Source organism: Garra rufa, chromosome 13 (genome assembly GCF_049309525.1).
Source record: "Garra rufa chromosome 13, GarRuf1.0, whole genome shotgun sequence".
In the NCBI taxonomy this organism is placed as follows: Eukaryota; Metazoa; Chordata; class Actinopteri; order Cypriniformes; family Cyprinidae; genus Garra; species Garra rufa.
The window spans coordinates 18,947,058-18,972,552 of record NC_133373.1 but is presented as its reverse complement, the minus strand read 5'-3'; the positions used below and the strand labels follow the sequence as shown (position 1 = coordinate 18,972,552).

The 25,495-nt window shown below is 36.2% G+C and overlaps 1 protein-coding gene across 1 annotated transcript in view; it reads right to left on the bottom strand.

Annotated features, from left to right (window-relative positions):
• plekhg3 (pleckstrin homology and RhoGEF domain containing G3) overlaps positions 1–25,495 on the bottom strand; it is a 63,774-nt gene that overhangs the window by 2,254 nt on the left and 36,025 nt on the right. The window contains exons 3-18 of the mRNA XM_073816958.1: positions 22,642–23,102; positions 16,202–16,302; positions 11,017–11,086; positions 10,551–10,597; positions 9,700–9,850; positions 8,266–8,397; positions 7,956–8,138; positions 7,674–7,766; positions 5,968–6,054; positions 5,823–5,856; positions 5,621–5,716; positions 5,488–5,520; positions 4,622–4,632; positions 3,591–3,941; positions 1,958–2,065; positions 182–1,745 (exon numbers count right to left, since the gene is read on the bottom strand). Coding sequence (XP_073673059.1) covers positions 182–1,745; positions 1,958–2,065; positions 3,591–3,941; positions 4,622–4,632; positions 5,488–5,520; positions 5,621–5,716; positions 5,823–5,856; positions 5,968–6,054; positions 7,674–7,766; positions 7,956–8,138; positions 8,266–8,397; positions 9,700–9,850; positions 10,551–10,597; positions 11,017–11,086; positions 16,202–16,302; positions 22,642–23,102 — 3,522 coding nt within the window. The remainder of the gene's footprint in view (positions 1–181; positions 1,746–1,957; positions 2,066–3,590; positions 3,942–4,621; positions 4,633–5,487; positions 5,521–5,620; positions 5,717–5,822; positions 5,857–5,967; positions 6,055–7,673; positions 7,767–7,955; positions 8,139–8,265; positions 8,398–9,699; positions 9,851–10,550; positions 10,598–11,016; positions 11,087–16,201; positions 16,303–22,641; positions 23,103–25,495) is intronic.

The following is a 25,495-nucleotide window of genomic DNA, read 5'->3' as shown; positions in this document are numbered from 1 at the left end:
TATCAGCCATGTCCCAGTTGATTATACTGTAGTTAGCTGCACTGCAGCATGGGACACTAACTTGTCACAATTCAATTAATGAATGGAAATATATGGAAGTAAAAAAAATTGAAAATGCTGCTTCACACTATTTTATTTTTTAAATTGGACTATGATATAACTCAAATAGTATCCTTCTTACCTTTGGCCTCCATCTCTGGCTGTTCTTCCACCACAGATAGTAGATTCCTCTTGGCTAACCATGTATCTCCTGAATCCTGATTCCTCTGTCTCAACATTGGTTGTGTGCACTTTATGCGTTGACTGTATTTCCTTGCAAGATGTAAAACTTTCTTTTGGGATGAATCTGCATCTTCTGTTGAATGAGCTCCTGCCTCTCTGTCATCTTCAGTTTCTGCTCTGAAATGGATAACATGGGTGGCTAGAGCTCTAAGGGGTCTACCTTCTTCCTCCCATTGTCTGGGTCTGATGGCATCATTCTCAATGGCTGCACAGTTTTCCTTCTGCTTAAAAGGTAATGGTGAAGAGGACTCCTCTCTGATAGTGCTGAGATCTGAATCTTCAAACGTAATCAGTCCATCGCTACCCTTGGCTTCTGTCTTTCTTCTCTCGTTTAGATCCTCCCTGGAGAGGCTGGGACTAGTCCCTCTAAAGTAAGGACTTTCTCTGGGCCTCAGTGCTTTGAGGTCCCCTTGACATCTAGTGACCTCTTTTTCCATATGTTGCCAGACTTTGATCATCTCAGAGGAGGGACGGAAAATCTCTTCTTCATGACTTCCATCTATAGACTGAGATGTAATGGAACAATCTACACTAGACTCAAACAGGTCTTCGTTTTTGTCAGGCCTAGTGAAATCTGTGGAAGCTCTGATAACAGATTGTTCCAGGGAGGCTGGATTTGCATTAGTCTCAGATAGAGTCGATGTAACCAAAAGAGATTCTGTGGCTGAGATATGAGCTTTAACAGGTCCAGATGTACTTGTGGTCCTCTCTAAGGCAAGGCCTCTATCTTTAGGAATGCTGTTTAAACGAGTAACTGAATTTCTAACAAGCCCACTTGGAATGTAAGTGAGGCTCTCTCTACGCTTTAGGCTAAATGTAGCATCCTGGTGTTCTGCATTCTCATAGTAGCTTCTAATCTTGTCAATAAGTAGTTGGTCTTGCCTGGAAAGCACTGAATCCCTTCTTCTGTAGATGCTTCGATCTGAGTCAAAAAGACTGTCCTCCCCTGAAGACCCAATCATGAAATCTGCTGATGCAAGGGCTTCCTGGGTCAATGGAATTCCATGTGACTCAGCGCAGGTACTAGCAAGGCGATGTTGACACTCATGGGCATCTCCTAAACTTAGAGTGCTCCCGGTCCTGCTGGGAAGACGTGGAGATACACAACTGAGGGAGTGCATTTCATCTGCGCTGACGCTACTGCGCCGTGCGGTACAGACAAAGTGTTCAGCAATGGCACTGGCCTTGTCAAGCACAGATGATGGTAGGATGCTAGTGGAGTCTGGTTTTTCTTCTACATCCTCTTCCTCTGAAGAATCACCAGGTGTGTCTTCCTGGTGTAACAGAGATGATGCTTCTTCTTTAGAACATTTCTGATCATCTTTGTCTTTTGCAGACTCGAGATCCTGAATATTTGGGACCTGTTTGTCCAGCTCTTTGGACTCTGGATCACAAAACACATCTGGCTTCAGTTTCTCAGTGGAACCCCAGTAAGAGGTTATTTCCATGTTTTGTGATTTGTCCTTGAGAGTGTAAGAAGGGAAAATCAAGACAGTTATAAACTAATTTCAACAATATTTTTAACAAATTTCAAAACATGGGTTAGGGTTACCTGTTACATACAGTACTAAAGCAACTTACAAACAGTAAGTACAATTTTAGGTGTAGTCTTAGCTGTAAAATACTAATACTAATTATGCATTTATACTAACATAATTTTAATTAAACAACTCACCTGTTCCGAGATATATTTTTCATCCATGAGGTATGCCTCCACCTGTTCAACTGATGGTCCATTCTCTTTTTTAAAATTGTTCTCAGTGTCCTTACACCCCCCTTCCTCCTAACATAAAAACATGACAAAAACAATTACCTTAAAATAAATGCATAAGAATATTTACATAAGAAATATTTATTTATATACGCAATACCAGTATCAAATAGTAAAACAATTATTCAGATACATCCAGATTAAGTTAGAGTCATAGCAAGCCCAGATGAAATCAGCTTTGAAAAAAAAAAAATCAGTTAAACATTTTGTTAAACAAAATTATGAAATAACATTTATTACAAATGTGTTAATGGTCAATATGTGTTTAAATGACATATCTCTAACGAAGTTGTTAAACTGAACTGATTAAAACTTCAGTTGTATTGATTAAAGTAATAAATCAATGAATAAATAAAGGGGTAACCTGAAATTGTTATTTCGAGTATCTAGTTCTTCATCTAAGGAAACATTTTTTTCCTTTAATATATGATCAAATTAAATATTCTGAATATGATAACGTAATAATTGGTTTGATGTTATCACAAGAAGAAAAAAGTTTCCAGCAATTGCAATTTCTGCACATTTTTAAGCACATTTGACACTTCATATGCTCTATACCTTAATGTGGTTAAAAAAAAACAAAAAAACTTAATTGCAGTATGCAGTATTGCGAAAAAAGAGAAAACTATTGTTTTTAACTTGTATTAAAAAAAAAAAACAGATTGTATTTGGAAGATGCACATCATTACAAAAAAAAAAAAAAAAAAGATTTTCTCTTCATAGTCACAGAGAGATAAACAGTTTGGATTGAACTGGGGAGACCAGGACAAAAAGCATGGCTTTTACAAGGGGAATAATACATAATGAAATACGTTGTATACATGTTTGTGAGTTTTGTCCCATATTAAATTGAAGTGATCCTGCTTCGAACATACACTACGATTAAAGTTGCTTATGCGAGTAAAGTAGAAGTGGAGAATGACAAGGAAAATCGAAATCAAAACTATTTCATCCATGTTTGATAATTGTTTGCAGGCCTAAAAATATTACATCGATGTCAAATGTAAACAATTAACATGGTCTTGATGGATGGGGGAGGCGCCACTGGGTGTCAGGTAACAGAATGGAGACAGAAGGCTGGAGGGGAAGATACCAGGAATTTATATCAGCCAAAAATTATATTTGTTAAGAGACTAAGTGTGCTTTCACATCTGTAGTTCGGTTCATTATAGCCATTATAGCTGTTTTGAATGCAAAGAAAAAATCCTGCAACAATAAAAAAGTTAACACTAGATGTTGCTAGATGTTTCGGTCAACAAAGTGCAATTCAGCAAAACAACCAAATTCATCATAAGTACTGTATATGCGTTGTGTGATAAACTGTAACATTTGTAAGCTTGTTACAATTTGTTTAGTTCTTCTAGCATTGTTGGATGCTCTACGAAGTTAGCTTTTGCTTATGCAGTGTGAGCTGTTAGTGAATTGAGGCATTCTGTGAGAGCACATGCAACATGGCGGGAGGTTTGGCAGACATGCAGGTCATGTTCCAGGTCAGGTTGGGGTATGATAAAATCCCCTTGGTGGCAGAGAACCTCACCGTTGTGAAGTCCATGGAAAGCAAAGCTCTGGCTCTATAGTGCCAGCAGGAAATGGCAGCCAACATTGAACTGGCAAAGTCAGCTACCTGGTTGTCCTCCATTAGAATATCGTCAGAGCCACTTCCCTCCCCTTCTGTTTCATCCCCATCCTCTTGCATCAGTCTGGCCTTCAGAGGCGGCGAACTACGGACAGGCTCCTCATTATAACTGGGAATCAGGGCTTCAGGAGAGTATTCTTTTTGTGCAACAGGCTTCTCAGCTGAAGACTCGCATAAGCCAAGAGTGCTAACACTAGCAGTGGCTTGTACAGGCCACTTTTCAGCAGCCAATGCCTCCTCACTGTCAGAATGCTGAGGCATGAAGTCAAAAAGATTTCTTCTTAGGAGATACAAGAATATGACCCAAACCAAGAAAACAAGAATATCTATTTGGAAAAAGAATTTCCGTTGGGGAATAAAAGTGCCCTACTTCTCGCAACCTTTTCTTTGACCACACTCTAAAAACAGAAGCAGGTAGTAACATGCTACATTTACATCTACATCACTTTTTAAAAAATGTACTTATTAAAGTATGTCTTACTTAAGTACATTTCTAATGACAAAAAGTACTTTCATTCACACCAAGAACGATAATGTTGCCTTTAATTCTCAAACGTTCTAAAGCAGTGTTGGAATTCGGATGAATTAGTCATCACTGTTTTTATCAATTATCAGCTTCAAATAAGTCTGAAGGTGATTCCACTGAATCTTGTGTCATTATCATCATAGTTATGGTGTGAATTTTCCCATTTCCCATTCCCAGTATTTTTTTATTAGTCAATATTTGTACTTTCACCTTTGTCTAACACTTCTAACAGTCTTGTGGACCACAAAATAAACACATCAGAGAAAAGGAACATAATTTGTACACTTCGACTTGTCATCTTATATTAACAAATGTGTGGTTTCTAGGCATTTCATTGTGGTTTTGAATATTAACAAAATCTAACTGTATTCTAAATATTCCTTTAGTGGACTTAATGGCTTCTTACCTTTAGTATTACTGAAGAATTCACCCAGACATCAGATCAGCCAGATAAAAGAAAAAGGTTATTAATGCATTTTAATGGCAGATTATTTTGTGCAAGAAATTTTTTTATAAACAATGTCGATAATTTTGTTTCAGACAATTTTAGTGAAATATGTGAAATAAAAAGTGTATACAGTGGGGTTGGATTTTTTTAAATACCAAAATGTTTAAGCATATCTGTGACATATTTTGCAGAATTTCTTGCTTTCACTAAGCACAAAATGCTTTTTAAAACATTCTCAAACAATGCTAGAAAACATGGATTTTCAGGCACTGCAGTTTTGTAATTTTGGAGCGACTTGAAAGCCATGTTCATTCAAGAAAAAGATGTTGCAAAAACTAAGACATTCATATTTTTTGGTTAATTTATCATTTAATTTAAATTAAGGTAATAATAAATTTAAATGTGGTACTACACAAATGAAAAAAACAAAAAACATTTTCACTAGTGGTGTCCAATCCCACTGTATAATTATTACATGCTAAAAGCTAATGCTTATGAATTTTTTATTTAAAACGCAAGACAATATCTTTACTTAAAGGTGCCATAGAATGCACTGATACAATATTTTAAGTTGTTCTCTAATTCCTACATATATGTAGGAATTAGACTATTACGTCATAGTCGCTGTTATGTTAGGATTAGCCTATTTTTCAGTGGTCTTTTGCAAACACCAGATTTATATAAAGGAAACAATGGTGTTTAAGACTCACGTCATGTCATGTCCAAGTACAGAACTGTTATTATTCAACTATGCCAAGGTAAATACAGTTTTCCATTCTATGGCACCTTTAAAGTTAAAACAGAATGGACACATGGAGATTTACCTTCAGTGTTCTTTAGGATCTCTTTAGATGGTTCTGTTGGAAGATGAATTAGTAGACCATTTTTGTAAAATTGGAAAATGTCAATTTAAAAAAATAAGTTAAGAGCAAGAGATACAGTACATTGGGAACCTACCTGACTGTCTCCGGCCTTGTCTAGAGTTAGTAAACTCCTCTGACTGGCATGACACAGACTTTTTGAGTCTCTCAGGACTGTACCTATACTTTTTGTCTTAAAAAAAAAAGTTGTCTGTCAAAACAGGCCCATGACGATTTTAATTCAAAAATAAAAAACATAATGGTATGAAATATGTTCATGAGTGGTTAGAAATATTTACAAATAGAATCCATCTCCAAGATTGCTTCCTTTGCCTAAAAGAGAAAAAACAAATAATTGTCTAAATTAAAATTGTCCAAATTAAGTTTAGATATTTTTATAAGTGCAAAACCTACTGTAGTAATAGTTTTTTTTTCATTACATACCTTTTGTGGTATCACAGCCTGATGGTTCTCTAGAATGAGCCGTTTAATATGATGAGCCCATAATTTTTTCTCTTCCACCGTCCTAGCCTAGTGAAAATAAGATATTACAGGAGTTTTATAAACATAAAAATTAAACAAAAAATGTTAATGCTCTTTAATTATTTATTCAAACCTATATGCTGTAATTTTTTTCTGTTGAACATGCAAGGAGGAATTCTATTTTGAAGAATTTTCAAATAGTGACAGTTCATAGTTCAAGCTCCAACAAGAACACCATAAAAAAGTTGTACATGCAACACAATACATGTGGTTACTTTAAGTCTTCTGAAGCCATAGGGCAGCTTTGTGTTAGGAACAGCAAAATAATTTTTGCACTCCAATAAAATATGGCACCAATGGTATATTTTGAATGTCAATGGCAACAAATATCACTGGATCTTAAAGGTCATTTAACCAAACACTACAATGTTTTATCATTGATCTAAGAGCTGTGGTGAAAGTGTAGCTATCTTATGTCTTCAGATAACTTTGAACAGTTATTGTATGTCAAGAGCTGCGTAAAGACTCTTTAAGGGGGAGACACTGCAGGCAAAAATGCTGTTTTTTCATGCACCTGTCAAATTTGAGATTTTGGGCTTTTTGGTTTTTCATAGTGTTTTTTTAGACTAGTGGAAAGAAAACATCAAAAAGACACTGTTAAGTGTTTCTTTTATAGAACTTTATCTATTTGTGTCAATATATTTCAATTACAATACATATTTTTAAAGGCTGTTTTCTCAAAATAAGTTTTTTTCTCCTACACTGAGCCATAAATCTCCACTTCAGTAGCTCTCACACACAACAAACTTTACATTTTTATTCCTGACTATATCCTGAAGGTTTTTACATACAGATTTGTTCAAATATAATTTGCTTGATTTTATACAACATTTTATTCCTCAAAAAATGGTAAAAAACATAGCGTTCCCTAAGTTTTTTCTGAATTATGGAGTGACGAAATGAGAGACCCAAAATCCCCTCTGTAAAAACTTTTGACTCTAATATGACTCTAATATTTGTTCTAGAAATGTATGCAAATCAGCGCATATTTCATTAAACAGTGCCTCATTTGCATATTTAAACGTAACATTTTAGAAAACTCGTAATACAAAAAATGTTTGCAATTATCAATGTAATCAATTAACTGGGTAAGAAAGGTCATAAGTTATTTTTTTTACCCTATTCACCTGCAGTGTCTCACCTTAAAGTCCCCCTGCAGTCACTAATTCTATTCCTTAAAACTCATCTTTGATAATCAAAATGACATATTTAATCGTTTTTTCCATGTAAATAATTTATTCATACCTTAAAATAGCTTGTCTATAACTTTAACATATGTGGAGCCATGAATATGCAAAACATTTGCAGAGAAAATTCAAAATACTTCCTTTTTCGAATTTTGTACCAGAAGACTTTTTTGTAGGTATTGGTGTGTTACATGTCTTACAGTTTCGAAAATGTACGTGAAATGTAGCTTGAGGGGCACTTTGTTGAACGTGTACAGGTCATATCAGACGTAAATTCTGCTGCATATGCAAAGGTTCATGAGTTTTCGAGCATGTGTAGGCCTTCAAAAATGGGACTTATTTTGGAGAAGAAGAAGAAGAATAAACTAAGCAACTCCAATAACATTTGTTTTTATGTAAAGGCACTAATCTAAGCCCCACCTGGACAGAATGAGGTTGTTTGGGATGCTTGTAATGAGTGACACTGAAGCACAGAGAATCCTTGGCACTCTCAATCAACATGAGTGTTGAGCACTGTGATAAGGAAAGAAAAATAAGAGAAAGCAATGATGGCTTCACCAAACAAGAGGCATTATCTCTTATTTACCTCTTAAAATTAAAGGGTCACACAAGAGGTAAAGGTCTTGACATTAGTGCTGACTGTTCAGACTACAAATGAATGAAAAACAAAGTACTTCTCTATGAATACGGATAAAGTCGTACTGAGATGTGGGTCTTGTAGACGTAATGTTCTCCTCTGCGTTTGGTGATAAGGAGCATGCGGTCAAAAAGAAAGAGCGTTCGTTCATTCTTGGCACGATGGACACGAAAGGTGCCCTCTAGAACCATTTCTCCATACGTAGTCAGATCAGGACCCTTCCAGTTTATGAGTAGAGACTGGACCTCCTGAGATAGATTATGGAGGTAAAGAGATTATGAACTGGTTCATATCTTCACTAAACATAGTGAGCACATAAACAAGAACAGTGAAACATGCTTATAACACAAATTCTTTGTGTGTTTATGAGCTCACCTGAAGACGGACTGCATGTTCATGTTTTCTCTTCATGTCATTTATATACCATGCAACACCAGTCATAGTGTATATGGCCTCCTCCACCACTTCATAACCTTCCTCCTCTGGGTCAAAGTGCTTGGCAATCTCCTACAATATAAAGAACACATCCGAATAAATCCAAAATAGTTTATTGCCTGAAAGCAAAAAAATGTGAAATCAACTATGATATTTTTTTTTTTACATTTCCTTGAACTGTATAGGCCCAACAATATTCATAATAATTTACATTACATGCATTAGCAGAAGTATAATTTCCAATGGATTTACATCAACATACTGTAAAGCAGCAGTTCTCTATCATTTTGATTTCAAGGCCCCCCTGTTGTCCTCATCAATATTTAAAAGTCCTAAAACTTTACTGGACAAAGATTAAAGGGATTCCCTCATATATTCAGATTTTCATTGCTGCGCACGTGGCGACCAGCAGCAGATCAGAAAACAGTCTGTGTCGTTTCTTTGATGTGAATACTGAGGTATTATGTAAAAAGGGACAGCAACGGCTATATTGTTTAAGGAAATTAAGATCATTTAATATAGATAAGACATTAATGGAAATGTTCTATAAGTCTTACATTGAGTCTGTTTTGTCCTTTTCTATTAGTTGTTGGTTTGGTAATCTTAGTGTTAAATATAAAAGTGCTTTAAATAGAATTGTCACACTTAGTGGAAAGATCATAGGTAAAGAGCAAAGAAATTTGTCATCATTGTTTAATAGAAATATTTTGAGTCGGGCTAGAACTGTGCTAGCTAATAATGATCATTTCCTGTTTTCAGAGTTCTCTTTGCTTCCTTCTGGTTCCCGATATAGACTGCCAAAGATGAAAAGTAATCGATATAAATACTCATTTGTCCCTTGTGCAATAAGGCTTTTAAATGGTTCTTGAGGAAATTTGTTAGGGTATGTGATATTTATGTTTATGTATTGTATGAGTCCGTCTGTTTCTGATCATAGCTGCATCTAAATTGCCCGTAAGGGATTTTAATAAAGTTTGACTTGACTTGACTTGACTTGGGAATCCTGATTCTTCCATTTGTTGTTGAGGGGGTAAATAAAAATAAAGAATATCTTGATTTTTAAATTCTTTTAGCTTTTTAATGGTTGTTTTGCCTAATTTTACATTACTTTAAGTTATAGAATCACTGCTATAGAGTTTGATTAAATGCACAGCCTTTAATGTCAACAACGAACAAGTTAGGCAGTATTTTTCCCTGTGAAGTGTTCCTTTTAAAAAGAAGCCTTTTTTTGCTATCCACAATAATACCAATAGCATTTACATGGTTATTTTGCATTTGATTATGTGCATTTAGTATTTTGACCCCTGTTGACCATCACAGTAGATGATTTAAAGCCTTTACTATAAAGTATTATTCTGGGAGTGGTTTTCTAACCTGTAGTAACAGATGATATTTAAGGATCCTCTGGACAGGCTTGAGAAGGTAAGATCCCAGAGGCAGGGATCGCTTTAAAGCAGCTTGCCTCTCCCTGAAGAACTTGGCAAGAGTTTTGTTTCTCATGCAGTCTGTTAGAGCAGCCACAGAGCTATAGAGAGAGTATAAACAGTCAAAACATGGCACACCACAAAAACAAATATGCCCCTATACAAACTGATAACAGTCAACTCACATAGAACATTAAACAATAACTCTCTGATAATTCATTAATCATTAAAATTTACAAAGGAAATACATAATGCTTAAAAAAGAAGTAGCACCTACAGTAAGATTGTACAACATATCCCTCACATGCAGAGGCACTATTGACTAATGATTGGTGGTTGACTTGTAGTAATTATAACATAAATTCCCATCCATCTAAAACTGTACACATATTACATAATACACACAACTCTGATTGTATTTAAACGGCATAATAATTGTATGTATGTGCTTGATTTTATTATATGAAGATTGTTTTGTAACTATGTACTGCTGCTATAGCTAAATATTTCTATTTAATGCATTTTACTATCCCCACAAATTGGTTCAGTAATGTCTGGTATTGGCCCTGAATTTGTGCTTATCCAGGCATTTAAAACCTTATTGTTCATGAATTTGACCAACCACTACATATTAGTTAATGAACTGAAAAATAAATTTCACAAATCTTGTCATGAAATGTCAGGGTAATACTTTACCTCCCCCTATATTACTCAGAATCCAATAGTGCCTTTTTTGGTGCTTGAAAATCACATCAATGTGACTACCTAGTCAGAGGCTCTGCAATGTTTAGTGCAACTTACTTTGGGTAGTTGGTGCAATATTGTGTGTAGATATCAAAATATTCCTGCTAAAAACAGAGAGAAAAAACAAAGTCAGTAAAGCTTTCTCAACAACACACAATCACACAATGCAAATATTCAGCTGCAATGAGCCTCATTTACATAATTTGATTTGGAAATCATCATACGCTGTAATTAGAGCACTGTTCATCTGGAGATTGAGTATATATCGAAGTTGTATTCAAGTAAAGATGACGTAAAGATTTTAATGAATAAATGACCATAAACACTTAGCATTTCAGTTGTATTTCCTGTTTTCATAAACATGATTCAAATATGATCAGTGCTGCGTTTCCTAAAAGCATTGTTAGCCTAAGTTGATCATAAAACCATTGTCACCAATGGAGCTACAATCAACTTAGGCTTACAATGCTTTTGGGAAGGCAGCCCAGATCTGAAGCCATGAAAGGTACAGCTTGAACCTCACCTTGATCACAAAGCATCTGGCAATGGCCACAGGATCATTGTCACACAGGTCCAATGATTGAAGGAGTTCACTAAAAGAAAAAAGAAACCATGTTTAGCCAGACCACAAAACATTTAGATAATTATTAAAACACCACATGCTCAGCACACTTCTGTAAAGGAAAACAGCCCCAATTAGGGCCATTATAGTGTTAAGCTTGCAAAAGGCCTTATGATATGGAATTAACAGCACATGCAGTCTGCAAGTCAGTAATCCTTCTCTACCTGTGGTCAGTGAGAAAAATTAAAATCTCTTACCACTCTTAATATGTCCATGAGTGCTAGAAGATGTTAGTTCACCCCAAAATAGATATCTGTTTCACCATTAAAATCTTCAGATATATTTTACTCAGGTTTGTGTGTAGTTATTTTGTGTACATCCCAGTTATGTTCTGGTTGTCATGACAACAAAGCAAGGTTTTGTATGCACAGTGTGAGCAGCTGGTCAAGTACTCACACAGTCTCAGGAATGAGCACAGAGTAACAGCCGATGTCAATAGTTTGGGTAAATGATAAAGTACCTTTCTGCTTTTTGTCACCAAACCCTATAGTACTCCTACAGAACACACTAAAAATACAGTTCCCATCTCATTGTATCGCTCTGTGAAACTTTTGTATATATATTTTTTTTTTATTTGAGATGACATATGACACATTAGTTTTCTTCTTGTTTTGTAGTCCAATAAAGAAATATCGGTAGGACAACACCAGGGTGAGAAAACAATGACTGAATTATCATTTTTGGGTGAACTATCCACTACAACAGATTTTGGTGATTTGAAATTGCAAACAACAAATAATTTGTTTGCAATACTTTTAAAAGTAAGAATACTTGATTGTTAGATTTACTTTATTATATTTCATTTTAACTGACAGCTTTTGCCATTCCACTGTTGCCACAAAATTTGGATCTGAATCTTCTGTCTATTAAGTGTAGTTCAGTCCTTGTTTAAATGGATTTAAAAGCAAAACTCAAGGCTTAGCTGACCACAGCAAACACCACAGCATACAGAGGGTCCATACTTTCTGTGTCATGCATTTGTGACGAACCACAAACAGAAATATGGCAACCATTCACCCACTTACTGTATGGTATTGAGGAGAAAAGTATCTCTCGGCAGTAAGACCAACACCTGACAACAGGCGAGCAGACAATTATGTTCAAAAACAATATACTGATGATTGGTTAGATGAAGAAAGCTGAAGAACCCTGTGTGTTTAAGCCTCCATAAAATCTTTATGGAATAGCATGAGAAATCACACCCATCTTGGTAAAAGCTTTAATCTAGAGTCGCAGCTTTAAGGCACTTTTACTGGAAAATAGACAAAAAGCGTATCATATTGATCAGTAAATTCTGCTCCACATGTACTGCATCAAGGTAAGAGCTGTAAGATTTGGAAAAGGAGAAACGTTTCCCCTGGTCTCACTGGTTCTGTGGCAAAATATGTTTTTCACTCACCACGAGTTTGGTAATAATACTCTATTGTTGTTGTTGTTGTATAGTCATATTGAATATATTCTATAAAAAAACTACAGTTTAAGTGTGGCCTGAGACAACTGAAGTGGAGAAAAAAAAAAAAAAGAAGATAAGATAATTGCAACATGTTTTTCTTGTGCAGTTCTTGTTCAGCAAACAATATTTAATATGTGACAAGCATGCATCAGAGGGCAGTTTCTGCGTGAACGCCGTGAACATTCGCTGTGCGGCTCATAGTTCATATCCTGACCGGAGCATGTGTTTTTCTTGTTTTGTGGACATATTTCTTTTGTGCTCCAACAGTGTATGTACACATATAATGTCTTCTTCAAATGAAATATGTGCAAATATTGGTTCTTTTCTCCCCTCTTCCCACCCTCTTCACTCCCACTTTTCCAGTTTTACACACTCATTTCTTGAGTGCTTGTGCCATGACGAGTGGCAGCTGGATGCAAATTATCGCATGCCAATGTGCATTGGCTCTAAGGCCCCGTTTACACTGTCAATTGTGACCCAATTCCGATTTTTTGCTCATATGTGACGCAGATCGGATCTGTTCTATGACAGTGTAAACAGGTAAAAAACACATTTGGATAGTTTGAGATCGGTTTCAGCCCTCATTCATATGTGGAAATAAATCGGATATGTGCCAATGCGACAGTCATGTAAACAGGCAGATCGGATTTTCTGAGGCATTGCGTTCTGTACGTCATTAAAATTGCTACAATTTGATACTTCTCCGTGGCTTAATGACGTCTTATGTTACCCTTGCTGGCAAAATGAGTGTAAATGTGCACAGGATATTTTTAGGTACAGACAAAATGGTGAAAAAGTGAAAAATGTCGGTTGAGGTTTTCACAAAAATGAGTTTATTAAGCCCCCGTCTAATGATCCCAAATGCTCCAAATAGTGATTAGACATCTAAGTTTCTTTATTTGTACATTTATTGAGAGAATTACCTTTTCTCTGCTCACTTCTAGCGCTGACTGTCATCCAAATTGTGGGCATAATGCGCTTCCGACAGCGCACAAACCCAATAAATACACAAATGCACAGAATTACAGTATTTCAGTATTCACGCAAACATAATCTGTTCTGTCTTAAGTGAACTGTTGGGGAAAAACACCTGATGTGTAACATTATATTTGATTCGTGCATTACAGTATATCTGTGCAGTAGTCTGTCTCATTAATGTTAGTTTAACCATTAAAAAAAGAAAAGAGGGAATCACTCGCTGCACTTCTTTAAACTGGTTTTGTCGTTTTAATCAATTTATTTCTAATAAGCACATTTGAGTATTTATTTTTCGCACATGAACGCTTTTGTTTAAATGTAAAATAATAAAGGTAATGCATTATTTCTTTCTTTCTAGGCCATTTGTTATACTGTTTTTCGCATCTGTTCTTATTTACAATAGCAAAGATAAAATAAAAAATAGCTGTATTGTGATTATTAATATAGTAATTAATAATAAGAAAAGAACTGGAGGAAAACTTTATTCTCTCTCAAAATCAACTTTGCTGACTCTACCGACTTCAAATGGATGTAGCATAGTCCAACAAATCATGCATCATATTTTTAAAAATTTGTTAATTGTGACTCGTTTGATCAGCACTGTTCACATATTTTTTCTCAGGAGGAAGCACATGTGAAGGAGGTAAACAACAACAACGCATGCGCAATGTTTAAGATGCTATGGCAAGTGTAAACGCATGAATCGGATATGGGTCACAATTGAAAGAATGTGTAAAAGGACAACCAAATAAATCGAATATAGGCAACAAATCAGAATTGGGCATCAAGGCCTGCAGTGTAAATGAGGCCTATGCGAGATCCCAATTAGTCGGTCACCGATGTGACTCGGAGTGACCAACTGATTGAGGAACACAGAATTACGACTAAAAGATGAGCAGTGAACAGATAATGACACAATAATATCTTTTTCAAATCTGAGGTGTGAACGACCAGTGCTAAAACAAGGGGGTTTCATGACACTTTAATTATCAGCATTTAGATGACATTACCCTGCAATAGACAAAACAAATGTTATCATCTTTTGGTGTAGGCTTTAATAAAATTATACTATCACTATCATTCTTGGTGTAAATGGGCCTTTAGTCATCACCATGTTCATTAAATAAGAAATTACATTACAACTAGGGCCGGGACTCGATTAAAAAAATTAATCTAATTAATCAGAGGCTTTGTAATTAATTAATCGAAATTAATCGCATTTTAATCGCATATAAATATTTGACCTGAGAACAGTGAGAAGTGAGTTTTTTCATATGGATTTTTAGTTACCATTGAATAATGACTGAATACATAAACTGAAGCAACAAAATATTGTTTATTTTTGTTCAACCAAGTCCAACAGACCAGTGCAATATTGCCATTAACTGTAGCAATATGATACAGCGTTTCCCATAACGAAAACATTTATTTCAGTTCAAAAATAAATCCAAAACTCTCTATTTTAGCATTTTGAACAATAGGGCTTTACAATCTTTTGCTTTTTTTTTTTTTAAATAAATTATTGTGTTTTAATTTTTCTCATAATCAAATGAAAGCATAAACATTTATTTATTTTTAATCAAATGAAAAATAAACCTTTTTAATTTTTGGCAAACAAACAGAGGTTTTCTGTTAAAATCAATACATAATAATAATCATAGTATTTTTTTCTACAATTAAGTGGTTAATCTTGTTGTTATATTAATTTTTTAATATATATAATGTTTTTTGTCTATTTAAATAGGAATATTGCTGTGTTTCACGTTAAACCGTACTTTTATTTTGACAGGTTGCCGTGTGTAAAGTATGATATGATGCTAGTTTTCTCAAATGAAACGTTAAAAGTGACACTGACAGTAGCTTTGGAGATTGAGATCTGTTCATGTGAGATACAAATGCCAAAAATTAACGGGAGCATCACGCGTGCAGTATAAAAAAACGCGTCTCTGCCATTCTAACATACAGTGGCAAACAGTGCAGGATTCATATTAAAACGGTCTTTTTGCATTTCAGTTTTCAGACACTAGTCCATATGGCGATTTGAATTAAGTGACAGACCAACTTTTGATTTATCAATCCAAAAATCGACGAATTTACGTGGCATTCCGCGCTATAGTAAATTCGGTTTTTATGAATGGAGTCCGCGATCCAGTCCGTTTTCTTGGAGGAGACATTGTAAACGCGCCCCCCTAAGATGATGGTACGGGAAACACTGGGATATTTAGAAATATACTAGCCTACATTTCCGAAATTCAGGTACCCTATAGGTAGGTAGACCTTCTGTAAAAGCATTGAGGTGATACTTGAGGCTCGATGTGCTGCGGTGATATGCGCATTCTGTTAGTTGGTGCTCCAGTATAATTGGTCCGCCGCTGAAACTCATCCAGTGAGAAACGTTCCGCGGTGCAAAATTAAGTGCGATTAAAATGCGTTAAAAAAAATTAACGCGTTATTTTTGTGTAATTAATTAATCTAAATTAACGCGTTAAAGTCCCGGCCCTAATTACAACATTATAATGTCTTAAAGTTAAGATTGCTCTTTGTATAGAAACCCTATCTATTCCTATGTAGTCTGTACATGCATCAGTAAATGACTGGTGCTGGTTTCAGTTTCATTGAGCTGCAAAAACAAACTAATAATGAATGATTTCTTACCTGTTAAACTCATAGATGTCCTCTATATTTCCAAACAGAGCACACACCTGTTCTGGCTTGATGGGAAGATCTCCTGTGTCTATAATGTGAGCAAGGTAGTCCTGCAAAGAGAAAATCAGTCTTGAATATTCAAGAATGCTTTTGACTTGCATGAAATCAAAATGGTGTAAACTTAAACAGCACAAAAGTACCAAACCAAAATCCATATTTTCTATATATTTTATACATTTACTTTTTTTTTATAGTGTATAATTTTGATACCTGATTTAAAAATGTACAACTACATAAAAGTAGAAGATAAAGTAAACAATAGATTTAAGCTCTAATGTAAAAAAAAAAATGGCAATATAAGTTTATAATAAAGAAACAGAAGCTGGCTCATATACAAGTTTTACAGATCAATCAACACAAGAGATTATCTGCAAAAAATCAATGCCATTGTTTGCAATACCCCGCCCCCATCCCATTGTGTTTTTCTATGATCTGACTCTGTACTGGAGGCTTCTAAAAGCTATTCTTGGTTGTACAGTATAACAGCAGCCTCTGGTGGCGGAATAGAAACCATCATGAACATTATTGTGTCATTATCCATTCACTGCTCATCTTTGATGCTGCGTCCCAGTGTGCCTACTTATACTAAGCCCTTAAAGTATGTACTCTTTTGGTGAAGAAAAAGTACACACTCAAAAGTGAAAGAGTAGGCAAGCTTTGGTACATACTACCACATCACACAACTGCATCTTTAACAGACACTCTGTCGCATCGATACACGCACCTTGTCACTGTAAACTGGCCGTAATCATCTAGTCACAGTTAACATCCTTCACATTTAATTTCATTTAATTTACTTATTGCATTAAAAAGTGTGATTATGAAATGATATTTATAGAAGTTCTCATTGCTGTTGCAGACGAAATATAAAACAGATAACATCAAATATTTTTGACCAGGTTAAATGTTGATTATTAGCCATTTTCTAAACATCTCTACCTAAAAGCTGGTTGCGCACATTCGCCATGTTTGTAGTAGTTTTTTTTACATTTTATTTGTGTTTGTAGTTCCGGACCAAATCCTTTGCCAAAGCGCAATGGATTGTGGGCAATATTAGCCATTAGAGTGTGCACAGATCCACACTTCAAAAAACAACCTGAAATAGTAGACCATCTGGGGAATTTTAGCATACTTTTTTCAGCATACTATGCTTTGGGACACACTTATTGTAATCTCACATACTATTTAGTATGGATAGTATGAACATTGGGACACACGGTTAGTCTTAATTCTGTGTTTCCCATCAGCTGGTCACTCAATTAGACCAATCCACTTCGAGTGTAAACTAAACAAGCCAATGCACATTGGCATGCGATGATTGCATCCAGCTGCCGCTCGTAACGGAACAAGCATAAGCAAGCAGCAGGTGCAACCCATATTTTCGTTTCGGAGCCGATCGGTTCAACATTGTTCTGGTCTCCACTGAAGAAACTGAAACGAGTTCAGTGTGCTCTTGTGAAGCGGGTGATTGTGACGATTGCTGCCTCACGTGTCTGGGCATTAAGCACGCTGAGGCAGCTTTTGTGGATGAGTCATGCTCTCATTGCGGGAGTATGACCATGGCAGAGTTGCGGACCAGACTCCGTTTCCAGACTCCGTTTCCGTTTCGGATGTCGGTTCCAGTGCCTCTGCCCAGATCTGCCCCTGCAAACAACTGGGGGATTCTATCTCTGGCAGAGAGCTGACTGGTCTGATGGTGACAATGAGGAACTCCCCAACAACGAGGGTTCCTCCATCCACCGACACTTTGCAGCCAGTGGAGCTGCCAAAAGAACCGACTAAACTTCCCTGTGAGGTACCACTTGTATCCTTTGGGGCTACCCCCAACGATCGGATGTCGATCACAACATCGGAGGGTGAGCCAGACCTCTCTTGGGAGGATGAGCCGAGTACGCTACCGTCCACCGGGTGGTCAGCGGTGCCGGATGTTGACCCAGAGATGATGGCTATGCTTGCCCAGGCCGCCGAGTGGGTAGGGCTTGAATGGAAACCTCTATCACATCCCGAACCCTCCCGGTTGGACGATTGGTATCTTCGGGTGGCTCGCTCACTGGGACGTGGATGGCACCTTTTACTGCCAGAAACCGCTCCAGTGGCACATCCTCCCTCACCACCCTCGATGGCAGACCAGCGCGGGATTACAGCTGTCCCGCCGGTGGAATGTGTAGTGGAGATGCAATTGTGTCCCGGTGCCGCTTCCACCCGGCAGGACAGCCCGTTGCTCCCCTCCCGGGCCTGTAGGCATTTGTCGGCCCTTATTGGCAGTGCCTACCCGACCCAACCTTACATGCCATGGCGTTGCTGCAGGTTCATCAGGCCACGGCACTGAAGGACCTGCACGAGGGTGGTCACAACCTGGAAGTTCTCAGAGTACTCCACATCACCTTTGACCTCGCATGGTTGTGATGTCTACTATGGTGGTCCAGGAGCGTCATCTCTGGCTGTGTCCGATCAACATGAGGGGGACCGACAAAACGTGGTTGCTAAACACCCCCGTGTCCCAGACTGGCCTCTTTGGCGACATGGTGGAGAACCTCACCTAGCAGTTCTCTGCCACACAGAAGCAGACTGAGGCCGTTGGACACATCCATGTTCCAGGATCAAAAAGACCCGACCGCAGGTGGCAGCACCTCAGCCTGCTCGGTTTACGTATGTAACCCTCGTTCCCTGAAGGAGGGTACGAAGACATAATGTCCTGTCACCATGGCTGCTGTACCACCGCTGAGTGCCAGGTCACTGGCTCGGCTCCTCAGCCAAAACCTGAGTATGAGTTGCACCTGCTGCTTCTTATGCTCGTGCTGCGATGAGCGGCAGCTGGATGCAATCATCGCATGGCAATGTGCATTGGCTCATTTAGTTTACATAACTAACATTCACACTCTAAGCGAGATCCCAATTCGTCAGTCACCAACGTGACGTCTCCGTTCCCTCCTTCAGGGAACGAGGGTTACATACATAACCGAGATGTTTATAATAATAATAATAATAATAATAATAATAATAATAATAATAAACATTATACTACTACACTATCATTCTTGTAGATCTCAGTTTTAATTTGAAGGGTTTTGAAGGAGTTCCCAATTGTTACAGTAAAGTTCTAAAAATAAGCACTGTAAACTTTTTTCTGACAAAATAAACTTTAAGATGTAGCTACATGCAAAAGAGACATAAGAGCATATTGTAAATTTCTGTAATTAAGCTCAGAACAATTTTCCATTAGGTGAAAAAAATCAGTCATATTATTTATTTAAAAATGAATTGCATATCTGCATATTCTAAAAATAAGCACTGTAAACTTTTTTCTGACAAAATAAACTTTAAGATGTAGCTACATGCAAAAGAGACATAAGAGCATATTGTAAATTTCTGTAATTAAGCTCAGAACAATTTTCCATTAGGCGAAAAAATTCAGTCATATTATTGATTTAAAAATGAATTGCATATCTGCATATTCTAAAATGTATTGGCAGACTATTTGGTATTATAATTCTCATTCTGGAGTTTTATTAATGTGATTCTCTAGATTAATAGAAACTCAAGTCTACCTAAAATTTGCAAACTTGCAAAAGTCACCTCGATGATTACATGTAAATAAATCTCAAACTGATTTAAAAAGTGGTTTTAAATAATCTAGAGAATTTAGAGTATAATCATTTCATGTTCAGTACTGCATAATGAAAGGCAAATTTAGAAATGCCACATGGGAGATAAAAGCAGTTATATCTTAATGACCCACATCATTTTATCACTAAAACACTTTATTCCGAGCTCTGATCAGAAATTAGCCCTATTTATAAGGTATTTATAAGTAGTGTGTCTATCTCTAATAAAAGGCTTTAATTCCTTCCCTTAATGGATTACATCATTCAGATGTCTCTGTGCGCTTGAAAGTTGCTGTACAGTTTTTCCCCCTTAAAAAGACTATAACAGTCCATGTAGTCCAGCAACTGTTTGGTTACCCACATTCTTTAAAATAAAAACAAAAGAAAGAAATTAATAAGGGTTTAAAACAGTTTGAGGGTGAGTAAATGCTGACAGAATTTTCATTTTTGGGTAACTGTTCCTTTAAACATCTCATTTGGTGTTTCCTTTTAATTCATGAATTTTTCCCCTTAGTTCTGTTCGGCTTTACAACAAAAAAAATTAAAGGACCAAAAGTTCCTTAAGTCACTGGTTCTCAAATTGCATTCTTGGGGACCCCGTTCTCTGCACATTTTGCATGTCTCCCTTATTTAACATAGCTGATTCAGATCAACTTGTTAGAAGAGAGATCCAAAATTTGTATACACAATACACTTGTACACTATGCATCTAGGTTTAAGTCAGTGAAGGCAATTACAATGACCTGGGACAAATAGAATGTAATGTAATGGAAAACTATGTATGTGGCGCAGTGTGGCATGATTCTGTGCAGATTTTAGTCTTTGGCAAACTACAGTTTAAAGGCCTTAAAAGAAAGCTGTACTGCACAGGCATTGCATTGTATTGTTGTTAAACACCTATGCAATGTACACAAATAACAACAAGTAACAATGCAGACAACAATAGATATGTCATGTCACATACTTGCACACAACAATAAATCAACATAGCCAATTACAGGACGCAAGTAACAGAACACTGTATGTAGTCTTCAGTCTCCAGCTTCAGTGATTATAATCTTATGGTGCATTCTAATAGTGATGCTTTGCTCAATTTATGTGCATAAGTAATTCAAACTTTGAATAACAGTTTTGTTTTCAATGCTTCTAAATTTGGCAATGTCAGGTTTACAATTTAGTCTTTAGCAAACAGTGTTTAGTCTACAAAAAGAATACAGACTGCTGTTCCTAGACAAATTATGCCTTTAAATGTAAATTTTATTAAATTTTTACTCTAACAATATCAATGGAAATAAATAAATAATTAATAATAATCTTTTAAATAAATAAAATTGTGATGCATGCTTTTGTGTTTTTTTTTAAATGCAACTTCAAAATGTAGTTTTAAAATGGAATAGGCTTTTTTTTACACTGTAATCTCACTTCAAGCTGTGTGACATTGTGTTGTACTTGAAGGACTCAATTGGCACAATCCAATTGTCAAACCTGATGTTACATAACATGATAATCCCAGGACACTGGATGTCTGACTGCTAACAAGTCATAATACGCAGCTCCTATACTTTAGAAACATTCAACATATAATAATAATAAAAAAAAGCATGTATTCAGGTATGAATACAGTAGCAGGGGAATTAAACTTAATGTATTAGCAGTGATATGACCTATATTGTCTGGTGGGTTTAAATACACACCTTCTTGATTTCAGTGCACTAAACTGAACTCCTAATGGAATAATCAGCTTAATGTTGAGATGTAACAGAAGTATCAGCAGATCTTTATTTCTGTATTGTGTGGCGTGGGGACTTGGTTCTATTCATCAGTTGCTGATTGGATGGCGGTAGATCTAAATGCAAACATGCAGTTGATTATAAGAAAGGTGCCGTGGTTTAAGTAGACTAAATGATTAGGAAAGTCTGTGTATATGTCACCAGAGAGAAGTCTACATATTCTTGGATGAATCATTCACAATAAGATCACCAACATTTAGAAAATAGATTAATTTACATTTCATACAGGCTTTAAGTAAATAACTCATTAGTGAATTAAATCGGTCACTCTGGGTAACACAGAATAAACCAGACTGGATAGAGTAAACTAAACTCATGCAGTAACGTGCTCTGGACATAACTTGCTTTACAAATAATGTGGTTTCCACTTAAGACTATGTTGCTGACTGTACTGCTTTGATTTATAAAACTAATTTATTAACCAAATTTCACTGTACAGCTATAATTTGCCATTAAAACTTTCCTATTGTTAATTTTTTATTTTTCCTTCTTCTGTTTTTTATTTATTTGTTTCTGTTTATTTATTGTACTTATTTATTTAGTAGCATGTTTCATTCCTTCTTAACTACTTAAAAATTATTGACAATTTGTGGGGTTCTCTTCCTGTCAGCCGTTTGAAGCATTCAGGTTTACTTTAAAGAGTATCTACTTCTGTGGCTAAGCCTGGTGGACATTAGCAAAATGGTTAAAGTTCCTGATGGTGCTTCTCTTTGGTACCTGGATTAACAGATTTAGAGAACAGTTTCTGTCTGTACTGAGAAAACCCTTCTAAGTTTTTAATCTAGCAGCAGGTCTGTGAAATAAACCATGTCACCCAAATTGTTGTTTAGATTTACAATAAATGAAAATTCATGCAGTGACAAAGATAAAACAGTTTAGAACCATAATTTTTGTGTACCATTACATCCCTAGCATATATTGTAATAAATTACATTTTATTTGATCGACGCTTGAATATAAGCATTTGTTTGGAAAGGTTAAGACTAATGCTGACCTCTACGATACTCCGCAGATCTCTCACATACATCCGCTCTGTCTCAATGATCTCCATGACCACACGGTCCAAGTAGGTGAGCTCAGGGTTGGGTGCCATGGTGTTGGCAGCAAATGGACAGAAACTGCTAGAAACAGAGGCGCTGTTGTTGTTGTTGTTAACAGTGTTGCTGCTATTTCGCTGGAAGAAGTGGGCGGTTGCTTGGGCAAAACTAGTGCCCTGAGTTTCATCTGGATCAGCGGCAGGTGTTAATTCCAGATCGACGTTGTCCTCAATAGGTACACCAGTGGATAGGGTACCTGACAAGAGAATGTCTTCCCGAGAAGAACCGGACCCAGATGAGATGGTGGAGACCACACTTACGGGCCTCTGGACCTCTGTGAAGTCAGAACTGTCGGACAGTGTAGCAGTGGTGGCCCGGTCATTACTGCCAACAGAGGCGGTGGACAACCGAGGTGATTCTAAAGTGGAAATGGCAAAAAAGAGACAAAGCGAGTGATTTATCTGCACATCATAGACAATCACAATGAATTTTTCACCCAGATGACTAATATTCCTTATAACACAACAAGTCAAAAGTCACGCTATATCTTATATCTTAAACGCCACTTCTGTCCTCATTTTAATTTATACCTACTATTTTATTATTAGCACACTTGTTTTATGTAAGAAATTACAAATGGTTAGGCTATAAACAGGATGTTTGGTTCCCCTCTAAAAAAGCTTACTGACAACTTTCAGGCACACAATGCGATGTGTTCATTGTTAAACTCCCAAATTAATTCTTAAAAAAACAATTATTTTATTGTCAAAATAATTTAGTCTTGGTTGTATTCTTTTTTATTAGATTAAAAAAGACTTTAAATTGTCATAGGTCAAGTTGCAATACTCTAACTATGGGACATATTGTCACATTTCACTTCCATTCTTCTTGCTGTAAATAAAGAAAAAAGTATACACTGTAATTATGAAAAAAAAAAAACACATTTGTAATAGACATGAGTGAAGTCAATTTAAAAGTCAAAAAGTGTTAGATTGTGCCCCACTCTCCTCTAGGCTATAGGCTGTTTAAATGTTTTGCCACATGCTTGAGCAACTTGATATATGAATCTAGATTGAATAATACATTGTTTTTTGTGAATAAGTTTAAGAAAGATTGTGTTAGTGTACTGTGTAAAAGAGAAACAGTGCTGAAAAGCATTTTCAGTAATAACATTTGGATTTAAATAAAAATAATGGATAATGGCTGTGTTTGTGGTATACAGCTGCAGATCAGTAGCGGACTGCTCAATGAAAAAGCACACTGAGCCTGTGCTGCTTCTGCATTGCATACGTACCGCACACAGGCTACATACACACTGCAAACAAGTATGTGTAAAACAGGCATAATCCATAAATTATCAGCAAGAAAGAAGTGATTTACAATCAAGAATTTACAATGGACATTCATCCAAAACTCTTTTAGTCTGATGTGCCTGAAATGCATGCATGCCTTTTAAAAATTGTCTTTTGTGCATGTCCAGGGAATGGCCTTACAACCATATTGATCGAACTGAACCTAACAAAAGGACATTACTGCAAGAAATATACATATATGATTTTAAAAGCACTTTCTTAAGCTCCAAAGTTAAATTTATTAAAAACTGTCAAAAGACAAACAAACAATAAACCCATACTTGCTCTGAGTCAATGTCTCCTGTCTACCTTTCAGCTCATAAAAGTAAACTCAAGATCAGCAGCAGGACAGAGAAAACTCATTTCCATACGAGCATTTTAAAAGTAAACACTTTCAAACAGCACTGACGTCTCCTGCCAGCCCATCCCATTTATGTTCTGGACTTTCACCTCTGTACCTTCAAACCGTTGCTGGGTGGTCAATGACATCATGTGTTTGAAAAACAATGGACTAGCATTTACAAATAAACAACACTACAAAGTCATAAAAAATGTTTTTTTTTTTCTTTTTCAATCCACATTTCCTAAGTAAGTAAAATAAATGCCTTACAATTTAAGAGTAACTCATATTTTGCACAGTTTCTTGACTGAATGTTCAGTTGTTCTTCTATTAAGTATGATCATTTTTACTTAATAGGCCAAATATAGGTCAGACCACTGATCTATATAATGACTGGATTGCTCATTGCGTTCTAAACGAGACAGGGGTAGCTGCAGCCTGGAGCAATGGGCGTGCCGAAAGGTAGGGGCGTGCCAAAAGGTTTCTCATTGGTCTCGCTTTTACTGTATTGGCCAATCAGCGTTAAACTTTTGTTCCACACTCCAGTCCAGCTGGTGGCGGTAACTTTTCAGTTGGTTTACAAACCGTCAAACAAACTTTAAGAAGGCCAATCAGCATTAAGTAATTTCCTTTAGGCAAGAGAAGATTGCGGTGGTAAATGTAATTCATCATATGTTTATCTATGCTTTATATAACGTAGTTATGTATATTACGATAGTTTGTTCTAATGCAAATTACTTTGCTTTATATCTCAAAGCTTTTAATAATTAGTTTAACGTTACTGTTGTTGATCATTATAAGGTTGAAGACTACAAGTACAGTAGGTTAACATAATGTTTAATATAAAAACAATGTAAAAATGTGTGCATATATATATATATATATATATATATATATATATATATATATATATATATATATATATATATATATATATATATATTGTGGCGGGAGGAGCAAACGACAGACACAGTGGGTGTGGCGTCAGGCCTCGGAGAGGCTTTTATTAAACAGAAAATGAAAGAAAAGTGTCCAAAGGGGGGATAAAGTGTCCAAAAAAAAGGGGGATCTGGTGTCCTCGAGTGCTGGGGTTTCGTGAAGGATGGGCAGTGTTCGATA